Source organism: Neopsephotus bourkii, unplaced genomic scaffold, assembly GCF_033783945.1.
Source record: "Neopsephotus bourkii isolate Nb327-2 ecotype Australia unplaced genomic scaffold, CSIRO-AGI_Nbou_v1 NB_533, whole genome shotgun sequence".
NCBI classification, from domain to species: Eukaryota; Metazoa; Chordata; class Aves; order Psittaciformes; family Psittacidae; genus Neopsephotus; species Neopsephotus bourkii.
Window position 1 is genome coordinate 2,434,487 of NW_026901034.1, and position 11,344 is coordinate 2,445,830.

The following is an 11,344-nucleotide window of genomic DNA, read 5'->3' on the forward strand; positions in this document are numbered from 1 at the left end:
AGGAACAATTTCTTCCCCAGAAGGGTTGCCAGGCATTGGAACAGGCTGCCCAGGGCACCCTGGAGGTGTTAAAGGATGTGTAGATGTGGTGCTTGGGGGCATGGTTGAGTGATGGACTTAAAAGTCTTTTCCAACCTAAACTATTTAATGATTCTAAGGCCATCATGACAGTCTGCTGATAGCCTTCAATAGGCATAGCCCGGTTTTTTGTTGAACCCATGAAAACTTTTAGTAGGCTACCACATCCTATGGCAGGAAAACCTGCCCTTTATCAAACTGTTACGTGAAGAACAACTTCCTTTTGTGTTTTTCTGAGCCTGCCCACAGCAGGTGTTCTTGCAGCAGAAATCAATTCTCCTTTCCACACAAGATCTTACAGACACCAGACCTATTCTCACTCACATTTTGTGATGGAGTTACACAGGCCATGTTCTTACTCTGTGTTTAGGAGGTGGACCTGTCTTCTCTTCACAGCTGACAAGCACACCTGCTCCTCAGAAGGGTTTGTCATGTTTAGGGCCCTGCATTAGGAATGGGGTCAAAGCACACTCCCGGCTTTGTTCCTTTGAAGTCAGAAAAAGTAAGGCAGCCAATACAGCTGGAACACAGTGTGATGGGTCAGAAGACCACTACCTCCAGTGGCAAATTTCCCTGTAAACAGCACACGTTTTGGTGGGGAAAGGGAAGAAGAGGTGGGGGGACAGGAAAAGAGAAAATCCCATATAAATCTTTGGATTTATAGAATACCACTGGATGGTGCTCCATGTTAGGTCTTTCGCTTGTCTCTTAACATTCTTCTTGCACTTGTGCAGGCCAGGCAGCAGGTGACTCCCCTCCTGCGGGTGCTGTCCCTTTTTGCTCCGGGTATCCTGAGGGGACATGACTGCCACCACCTCCAGTTACAGAACTGAGCTGAGATTAATTCAATTGAAATTTGAATCTGCAACCTGGGCATGACACTGGGCACGACACCAGGCACAGAATCCACCTACCAGGGAACACCAACAGTTTGCTGAATTGTCAGACTTGTGAAGAGTCAAGAGTTGAAGCCCTGGCTGCTATGATGATGATGATGACGGTGACAATGATGACGACAACTTGAGGGGAGATCTAGATTAGACATTAGGGAGAATTTCTTCCTTGTGAGGGTGCTGAGGTGCTGGCACAGGTTGCCCAGAGAAGCTGTGACTGCCCCATCCCTGGCAGTGTTCAATGCCAGGTTGGATGGGGCTTGGAGCAACCTGGTCTAGTGGAAGGTGTCCCTGCCCATGGCACAGGGGTGGAACTGGATTAGGGTCCTTTCCAAGCTAAACCATTCCATGGTTCTATGATTCCGTGGGGCTAGGCAGGTCAGAGATCCCTGCGTGAACGGGGCTGGACACACTGAGCTAGACACCTCCAGCCGGGGGAACACTGGGTGCTCCAGTGGATGTGAGTGACTTCTCCAGGGCAGAGCTTGTCCTGCTAGCCAGTGTCCTTGGACATGACCACAGCCCATCAGCTCTGGAGATCCCTGATGAGCAACTGAGGTCCCCTTGCAAGAACGCACGGGCCGTTTCCTTCTCCTCCCACTCCTACTCCCAAAGACTGTTGGTTGACCGCTGCCACCATCAGCCCCCCGCCGCTCCGGCACTGGCCCTTTAAGCCCGCCCTGCTCCCTTCCCCGGTGCGTGACGATATCAGCGTGCGCCGCGCCCCTTTCCGTGCGCGGTGCGTTGGTTAAGTGCGACGGTTTCGTATTGGCGGTTGTGGCGGGTGCCGAGGATGTGAGTGGGGCAGGGGTTAGGGCCCAGGGCCCATCGGCGTCCATCCAGCTTGGCCGCGGCGCTGAGCGGGCCCGTCGCTGCGCGGGGGTGCTGAGGGTAGCGCGCCTTAGCTGCCGAGGGGGAGATGGCGGGTCGAGGATCAGCGATGGCGCCTCGGCGCTACGGCCTACCGTTCCCGGGGGCGGGGAGGGAGGCCGGGGGGCGGAGCCAGGCGGGACCGGGTCGGGGCCTGGATGGGAGCTGGGACCAGGTGTTTAGGCGCTCCCCGCGGCTGGAGGAGCGCTGTGCGGACCCGGGGCGGGTGGCGCGGGCCCCGGGGTGCGGGATTTTCTCTGAACCGACTGTGTGCTTGGTCTGTGCTTTTCTCTCCCTGTTCCTCAGCCCGCGCCTTGGCTTCGGTCGTAGTATGGCAACACGTACGGTGCGGTCAGCAGCGACAAGCCCTTGGTCCGCCCGGCGCCGTAACGTACCCCATGGCGTGCGAACCGGGACGTGGAGCTGGCTGCCCTGCGCTCCTGCGGCCCTGCGCGCTGTAGTTAGCTAGTCCGGGTCGGCCGTAATTTTGCAAAGAACTGCTGAGCATTGAACCCTCCCGTCACATGAGGAAGTCTTTACCGTATTTTGTAAATGAGGATCTGAAGCAAAATGCCATTAAAGGACTTGTCTGTAGTCAGGCAGGAAATCCTGGGAGAGCTGAGTTTCCTTCCTTTGCCACAGAATCGCAGCTCTCTTAAGAGTGTAAATCAGCTTTTTAAAGCAGAGAAGTGTGCATGTATTAAATGAATGCTTGGCCTGTGTAGACTGCTCTTAGACTTGTTTGAGGTGAGTGTTGCGAAAACATTGGCTGGCTAGGGATGGAGAGGATTTTGGATTGTAAGAAAGCAGTGTGTTGCTTAGAAATGAGTTTGCTATACACCCTCCTGTGAAGACCATGGTTTTGTGCTTTCCATATCTTTCTGTGAAATCTGAACACGTGCAGGTGACAGTCCCACAGGCTGTGTCTCTTGGACTCAGGTTTGCAGGTGAAGTAAGCTGGCGAATGGCATTTTTGACATAGGTACATATATTTCGGTGGAGAGAAATGCTGTTTAGTTTGGAGGTGGCTTAAATGCTGAAAGTAACACCATATGGAAGTTTGCTGACCATGCAGACATCATGTGATTAATTTATCTGATCTGAGGAGCGGCACCAGAGCTGTAGCTGTTTAGCTGAAGTATTTCCTAGTGCTCCAGCAGCAAAGCATGTGCTGGTCTTCCCTTGGGCCCTCTCTCCCCCTCCCATTAGGGCTGAAACAAGCTAGCTATCAGGTGATATGAGATAGTTTTGCATGGCTGAGTTGATAGTATCAGCCCTGTGATATCCACAGGTGCAAGGTAAGTTGCTGTGTAGGAAGATATAACACAAAACTGGCTATGGTATATTTAGAACGAGAAAGAAAGCGATTGGTTTTTTTGGTCTTGTGAGTCCAGAAACATGTCTGCTCTGTTATTCAAAGTAAGTCAGTGAGTCTCATGCAGTGGCTTTCAATTTTGAACTTCAGTGTAGAGGCATGGAGCTGGTTAGAAATGTTGTAAAGCTGAATGATGTACACAGGTTTGCTTTTTTAGTCACCTGTGCAACACCTACAGAGCAGTCTGTGGACTGCCTTCTAATCACTGCTGGTGTTAGGGAAGACCTTTCCTCTCCCAGCAAACCTTGTGGTGTCACATTTGTGTTGTGGGTTTTCTGTTCTTCATGCAAAACGGCATTGGTTTTTCTTGGCTTCTGGATCTGTGGGGAGCTGGATTTGTGAATATTTGTGTTGCTTTTTGGAGTTATCGTGTTGTGGAAAGCTGTGAAGCTGAAAATCAGGAAAGTGAGCTCAGCTGTTGAGGAATGAACAAACATGAATTTGATTGTAGTTTAGAGAATTAAGTAATTGCTTACCAGAACCTGACACCAGAAGTGTAGAAGAAACAAGACTGTTGGATGCAGTGGACTAGAGAGGGTTTTTTTTCTTTTCCTTGTTAGCTAATTTTGCCTGTGATGCATGTGGAGGTACAGATGTTTCTAACATCATGCATTACTGTGGATATTCAGTGCCACTTCAAATGGGCCTGGCAGTTAAGACATGCTTGTGCCTGCTCTTCCGTTTCCTGCATGTTCCATTTGTAGTAGCTAAAGGGTGTCACAGCAAATCAAATCTGCTACCCTCTTTATGTGCTTATTAACATAGGTTGGAGGCAACCATGTAATCCAGGTGTTAAACAATCCATGTGGAATGGTTAAAATGCAACAGCCTGTTTAGATATTGCAGAATATGTGGTGGATGCAGCCTTTTCATGGGAAACATTCAACTAATGCTCAGTATTTCAGTGTTAAATAGTGGGGTGTTAAATTTGTCTCCTTTTGGAACTAGTGTAAAGAGAGAACTGATTTGGGTAGATAGGTCAGAATCCAGTTCAGCCTTTCTGCTAAGAAGTTAAAGCAGGATCTGCTATTGCAGCAGTACAGCAAACTGGGCCTTTTAACCTGGTCTTTCCAGGGCTGACAGAGCTTTGGGAACAGCAAGTTGACACTGAAAGCAGACAGAATTCAGTAGCGGGGGGGTTGTTCTGAACAACCCTTTCTTCCTGACAGACATGATGTACAGCACAGATTGTCTTTGGAGAAAAAACAGTGTTTACTCCTCCGGAGACAAGGTTGTTACGAAGGTGCATGAGCTGCATGTGCATCTTGCCAAGAAAATGGCTGTTCGCAGTCTGCCATTCTTTGGATAATTAAGATCCTCTGTACCTCTGTGAATGTCATATGAGGTGGAGACTGCTACACTAGGCACAGGGTGCCATGCAAGGGGCACAGAGCCCCCGTGTCAACAGTGGTGTGACAGTGTGATTGAAGTACACTGTGAGAGTCAGTTGATGCCCAGTGTGCTGCTATTGCTGCAAAGTAGGTTTGTTGTTTTGTGCCTATCTATTAATTTCTTGTTTCTAAACCCTCTTATCTTGTCACTAGGCTGTTCTTTGGAGTTTATTGCACTCGATTAGGGATCGGTTCTCAGAATCAAGGAGTTAGAAGTGAGATTTGAGATAAGTGAGGCCCATTCAGTGCTGCTTTGGACACCTCCGAAGGGAAAATGGAGTTATCAGGATTGAAAAAGAAGAGTTTGCTAGGACTCAAAGAAAATAATAAAAAATCCAACACTAGGTAATCATTCTGTCCGAATTTTCTAGGTGTAATGAACCTGGGGGTGTTACAGGGTGCCAGGGCTGTCCCAGTGAGGGTGAGGAGTTGAAAATGCCCCTCTTCCCATGTGAGTTTCTGTATTTGACAATTTCTGTATGCTATAGCTGTCTTCCTCAAAGCTGCTCTGCAATGTATTTTCTTTTTTCTAAGAAGTCCAAACTTGTCTGATGCTTTAACTCTGCAGTTACAGTGATTTTTGAGTTAGAATTGAAGTTCAATGTTTTGTGTTGCTATTCTGTTCTTCGGGCATGGGGTATTTTGTTGTTCATGTTTCTCTGTATTATAAATGTCTTCTGCAATTTGTTCTTGAAGGGCTCCTTCACCAACCAAACGCAAGGATAGGTCTGAAGAGAAATCAAAGGACAGGTCCAAGGATAAAGCAGCCACTAAGGAATCGGGTGAAAAGGATCGTGGTCGAGACAAGACACGCAAGAGACGCAGTGCTTCTAGTGGGAGCAGCAGTACTAGGTAGTTACTCCTCCAGGCAGTAAGAAATCAGTGTTTTCAGAAACCACCAGTTTGATTTCCAGTATGTTTCTATTGAAGGCTGGCGCCATGTTAGGCATGGTGCAGGTGCATCTAACTGAAGGGGTTGGGATGGTTTAGGTGTGAGTTTCCTTACGCTGTCTAGTGAGCTGTGCAGCAGTAGTTTGCATTGTTCCCACTCACAGCCGCTCTCTGGAATTATCTGAAGTTTTTCAGCCACTCTTTTTTTGGGTATTCCACTCATCTTTATTCCACCCCATGCTCTAGATCCCGTTCCAGCTCAACTTCCAGTTCTGGGTCCAGTTCCAGCACTGGTTCAAGCAGTGGCTCCAGCTCCTCTTCTGCTTCAAGCCGCTCTGGGAGCTCCAGCACCTCACGCAGTTCCAGTTCCAGCAGCTCCTCGGGATCTCCAAGTCCATCTCGACGGAGACATGACAACAGGAGGCGCTCCCGCTCCAAGTGAGTTTTATTTGCCTTCTGGGAATTACCAGGTGGCAGGTTCTTTTCACATAGATTGCAGGATTGTGGTCAGAACAGATTGTTTTCTGAAGACCAGTTGCTTTCTTCGCAAGCTAGAGATCTGAATTTTGTTAGGATGGGTGTGCTCCTTTTGCTTATGATTGAAGCATATTCTCTGTAGGGGAAGAGGTTAGAATCACTTATTTTAAGATGAGTAATTTTGAACTTTGTAGAGGCATTTTTAATCAGTGTTTACCCAATAGTATGGGTCTGAATGGGGACTGGATAAGAGTAAAGCTCTTTGTTGCCTGTAAGTTACAGCCAAGACTTAACAGAAACATCAGGGCTGAAAATGGTGTGTGTGTTCTTATGTATGAAAAAAATGAAAGGCGGGGGGATGGGAGCAAGGGATGCATTTTCCACTAAGGGTTCAAATCAAGCTCTGTTAATGTCCATACAGTTCTTCTGGGCAATTCTGTAGGTAGGGTGCTGAAGGCTGATAAAAATCTACTGAAGTATTATAAGCCAGTGTGGGGTTTTTGGTTGGGATTTTGAGGTTGTTTTTTTTTTCTATCACTCCATTTATGGAGAGTAAGATTAGAAAGAAGCATAAATCCAGATTTTCTGCATACTTATTTTTTTTACTGATTAAAGTTACATTCCAGACTTTTTGGGTTTTTACCTTGTCGAAGAAATTATGATACGCAGCTACTTAACTGTGGCATTTTTGGATCTCTGTAGTGAACTACAGGTACAGAGACACAAATCTTTGGATCCATTAACTGCCTGTTGTGGTATGCTTTGGTGCTTATGTCCTCCTTTTGCCTCTCTAATTGTTGAGGCAATGAATGTTTTTTGTCTGAACAACTGGGAAATTCTTACTGTAGCCAACAATTTTATAGAAAAGTTTGCTAAACTTCATGTTTGTTAACCTTCTTGCAGTAAAATTGAAAACTCACAAAAAAAATGGTCTCAAATTCCAGAATGTTCTAAAGCAAAAGCAGACAGGACAAATGCAGGTCTTGAGAGTTTCCAAGTGAAATGCTCTCAACACCACCCCAGCACTTCCTAACCTTAACTTTCTTAACTTCTGAATAAAGATGCCCTACCAGGAGAAGTGCTACTTCTTAATCATGTGTTATTGACCCGCCTCTTGGTTTGGTCTTGCTTGTTCCCTGAAAATTATAAGTATTTTCTGCTATGAAAATCAGGTCCAAGCCACCCAAAAGAGATGAAAAGGAGCGGAAGAGGCGGAGCCCATCACCCAGACCTACAAAAGTGCATGTTGGAAGACTCACTAGAAATGTGACCAAGGTAATGCCATGCTCCCTGTCATGGGAGGCTCATGTATCATTTGTGAGGACATGCGAGTAGCTCTTTTGAAGCTCTCAAGACTTTGTTGCTGCCAAGGTGTTCCTTTTAGAAATTCTTGCTTTTTGTCCAAATGATCAGTGAGGAAATTTTTGGTAGGATTTTACCGAGTCAAATACAGTGCAGGCTTTTGCAGCTGTAGTGCTGGAGAGGTCTGTCTGCTTTGTCAGTGTTTCAGGCCTTGTATCCTACCTTCCTAGGAAGAAAGCTGTAGAACTTCTGAAATAACCTCGGAGGCATTAATGATGTATAGAGATTCTTGATAAAGGATCTGAAGAAAGCTGGGCTGGTTTGAGTTGTCTTTGTTAGAATGTAGCTCAAAGGTCTTCAGAGGTAAAGGGCTTCAGGTGCTGAAAAAAAAGTGTTTTAAGAAATATTACAGTTGCACCTTAAGAATTTTCAGCTGGGGGCATAAGCTCCATTTACAGGTCCCCAAGAAGATTTTTACACTAATTGTATTTTTGTAGCTGGTGTTGACACGCAGCAGTAATGCTGCTAGAGCTTAAGGTTTGGAACAATCTGAGGAGCTGAACATCAGTAGAGAAAGTAGTGGTAATCCTCCCGCATCTGGCCAATGAAGTTTGTTTTCCTCATGGTGGGATTCATCCAAAGCTGATCTAGTGCTATGGATTTACTGCTCTGCATGAGCCACATCTGGTCACTAAGTGTGGTCTGTGTCCTTAAGAGTTCCTCTTTCTCTGCAGGATCACATCATGGAAATTTTTTCCACTTACGGAAAGATTAAAATGATTGACATGCCAGTTGACAGGCTAAATCCACACCTGTCTAAAGGTTATGCTTACGTGGAGTTTGAGAACCCAGATGATGCTGAGAAAGCCCTGAAACACATGGACGGAGGTAGGTATCAAATGCTGCAAGGAGGCTGGGTGCTTTTAAAAGTCTTTGGAGCAGATGAGTTTGATCTGAAGGTGAGTTAGAGATGATAGGGATTCAGAAGTCTTTGGGGAACTGATCTCTGCCCAAAAGTCTTTGGCTTTTGTGTGCTTCAGGATAGATCCAAAACATAACAGAGCTACTAAAACTTGAGGGTTGGGGTTGGGCTTTTGTTTGGCACGTTTGTTTGTTTGGCACGTTTGTTTGTTTGGCACGTTTGTTTGTTTGGCACGTTTGTTTGTTTGGCACGTTTGTTTGTTTGGCACGCTTGTTCATTTTTCCCCAGAATAGTAATAAATTTCTTTAATTTTCTGTGAAAACCTTTCCCAATTAACATCTGAACTGCAGTGCGATAGGATGTCGGATTATGAAGTCTAGCATGTACATGGACTTTGTCAGAACAGTTCCTGAGTGGGTGGTGGGAATGGCACTGTTGGCTGATTCATGGTTCGGCTGCTGGTGACAAAGCTGTGAGTTTCAGTAATGTGATGTGTAGACATTAGTGTTGGAAAATACTTACTTCTTCCTGTTCCTGCGGTTCCCTAAAAAGGCCAGATTGATGGTCAGGAGATCACTGCCACAGCCGTGCTGGCACCACGACCCAGGCCACCTCCCAGGCGCTTCAGCCCACCCAGGAGGATGCTGCCACCACCACCAATGTGGCGCCGGTCCCCCCCTCGCATGAGGAGAAGGTGAGAGCTGTGACAACTTATATTTCCTTCTCAGTATAACAATAGGTTATCGCTGAAAGACTTATTTGGGCAACAGTTTCATCCTGTTGGACTTGACTTTCTGGTCCAAACAGCAGGAGCACCTTTTGGGTGTCAGTTGAACCTGGATTGTACTTTGGAAGTTGGTCACATGAGGATGACCTGCTCTGGCCTACACCCCAAACGCAGCCTCTTGGAAGTGTCAGGTGCCTTCCAGCTTGTTCCCTGGAGTCCCTTCTGCATAAATGCTTCAAGGTGGAGTGGGAAGGGACTTGTAGCTGGCAGAATGTGTTTGGCAGCCTGCTTCAGCCACTCGCTATTCTGCTGCCCTTGCACCTCCCTCCATTATTTCTGTGGATGGGCACATGGCCGAAAAGCATCAGTTGAGTGGAGAGCACTTGATCCCAAGATGTGACCCTGTGTGCCTGCGCCTGTTCTGTGTTTCAAGGCTGCCTGAACATGCTCTGATAATAAGTCTTCTGGAGTCTCCCTCAGCATCTGAATGGTCCTTGCTTGTGGCAGGCGGTTGGAACTGGATGAGCTTTAAGGTTCCTTCCAGCCCAGACCAGTCTGGGATTCTGCTGTTGGCTGCTCAGTCTTGGAAATGGGCTTAAACTCTGGTTGCTAGTAAAAGTGCCTCCAGTTTGAGGCACTTGCTGAACAGTTTATGATCTACAGATTTAAAAATGAGAACTTAATGTGGCGTGTGATCCACCACTGCCTATTGGTCCTCCTCTGAACATGCCTTTTACTGAGGCCTGGCAGGTGGTAGGTTTGACATTCCCTCCTCCTTGTTTGTACTCTTCCCTGGTCAGCTTCTGTTACCCTGCTCAGGATCCGTTAATACTCTGTGCCTGAAGCCTCAGTGTCATGCTGGTGGCTGTACAGATTGGTTGTAGTACTGAAGGGCTTGAAGCTTAACTGCTTCTTTAAAGTTAGACTTCCTCTAAGAAACATCCCTGTGGTTTGGAAGGGTTTATAGGAATCCTTTCCTTGAATACCACTGTACTTCAGGAGTCAAAGCTGACTTTTCAGGTGACAATCTGATATAGAATCAACTTGGGCTGGTTTTGCTTGAGGAAGAAGACGAGATTGTTGTCTGTTCTGTGGATATTAAACATTCATTCCACTTCTGGAGCAGAGGGAGGGTAGCCAGAATATCCCTGCTGTGTAGTCAGTGGCTTTTTCCTCTCTTGAGCTGGAGTGAAATACTCGCATCGTGGTGTGTGGGGTTGGAAGGAGTGTGTTTGAAAAACTGACAAATGACTGGAACCTGTTGCTCTTGTCTTGTAGCTAAAGGTTTCTCCTTCCTCTCTGCCAGGTCGCGTTCTCCAAGGCGTAGATCCCCTGTTCGCCGACGATCAAGATCTAGATCTCCTGGACGAAGGCGCCACCGGAGCCGCTCTAGCTCAAACTCCTCACGATAAAGCAAAAGAACTGGACAGCTGTTTAATTTTTAACTTAAATCCCATCAGACTAAATATTGTACCTTTTTTTTCTTTTTTTTTATATAATGGGTCTGGGTGAGGAGGAGTGTGAGAGAGAAAGAATCCTGGCAGTGAAGGAAACCTAAAAGGAGAGAGCAACAGCCCCTGGCCAGTGTATCACCTGTGCTGTAGGTTTCAAGTTTCCTGATATTGAATCAAAATGATTTTAAAATGGCTTTGATTTTTAAAGGACGCAAAAACATCTTTTCCTGCTAAATGAAAGGAAAATTTGGTGCAGTCTCTCTTTCTCCAGTTAGCAGGCTGCTGCTTGGTGATTTTGAAATGTTTAGCATGCTGTTACAGACCAGCATGTAAATCTTGAGCTACTTCAAAAACCCTGTGTGGTAAGACAGGAAGGCATTTAACCTGAGCTTGGGGTTCCAGCACAGAACTTCTCAGAGCAGCTGGAGCCCAGATCTGCTGAGACTTAAATTCCAAGCTGTTGCTTTATCACAGCTCCCAGACAGCTAGTTTCTAACAGCGAGCTCTTCTGCAGATTAAGCTCTTCTAACGCATAGACGAGAAGCAACAGTCCAGCCCATGAAACATCATGCTTTAGAAAAGAAGCCAGAAGTCTTAAGAACTGGTTTGTAGCGGCCCCTGTAAATCGATTTATTTCACGTTCCCTTAACGGGTTTTTGTAAAACCTCCCGCAGCCCTGGGTGGAACAGTGCTTCTGCTTTTACATGTCCCAAATTGACTGGGTGAATCCCTGGAGGCTGCTGAGCAGGGAGGTGCTGGCTGGATTAGCTGGGCTTCCCTTGGGAAGTGCAGAGGATTCACCGCCCTTTGTACAGTCAGTGCTATACAGATACTTTGGTTTGTTTTGTAAAACTTTGTAGCCTTTTGGGCCGTGTTGTGTTTGTACTTGTGTTAAGACTTGAATAAAGCAGTAGACTGAGAAGATCTGGCCTGCTTCGTTCCTGCTTCTGCCTGTCTCTTTTAA

At 46.6% G+C, this 11,344-nt stretch overlaps 1 protein-coding gene across 2 annotated transcripts; it reads left to right on the forward strand.

Annotated features, from left to right (window-relative positions):
* Positions 1-1,623: 1,623 nt before the first annotated feature.
* On the forward strand, positions 1,624-11,304 carry RNPS1 (RNA binding protein with serine rich domain 1). 2 transcript variants are annotated; one of them, XM_061350749.1, is made up of 8 exons: positions 1,636-1,766; positions 4,761-4,952; positions 5,304-5,459; positions 5,745-5,936; positions 7,148-7,250; positions 8,012-8,165; positions 8,752-8,893; positions 10,233-11,304. In XM_061350749.1, the coding sequence occupies exons 2-8, from the start codon at positions 4,882-4,884 to the stop codon at positions 10,336-10,338; spliced, it is 924 nt and encodes a 307-aa protein (XP_061206733.1). In that variant the 5' UTR covers positions 1,636-1,766; positions 4,761-4,881; the 3' UTR covers positions 10,339-11,304. The 2 variants fall into 2 exon arrangements, with proteins under 2 accessions (XP_061206734.1, XP_061206733.1); XM_061350750.1 differs by lacking the exon at positions 4,761-4,952 and having other exon boundaries at positions 1,624-1,766.
* The last annotated feature ends 40 nt before the right edge of the window (positions 11,305-11,344 follow it).

What these genes read in the sequence shown, in the direction of transcription:
- RNPS1 (XM_061350749.1), top strand. Translation starts at nt 4,882, where the DNA reads ATGGAGTTATCAGGATTGAAAAAGAAGAGTTTGCTAGGACTCAAAGAA. An exon ending in AGTGGGAGCAGCAGTACTAG is followed by an intron (nt 5,460 to 5,744) that starts GTAGTTACTCCT and finishes CCCATGCTCTAG; the next exon opens with ATCCCGTTCCAGCTCAACTT. An exon ending in CCTGAAACACATGGACGGAG is followed by an intron (nt 8,166 to 8,751) that starts GTAGGTATCAAA and finishes TTCCCTAAAAAG; the next exon opens with GCCAGATTGATGGTCAGGAG.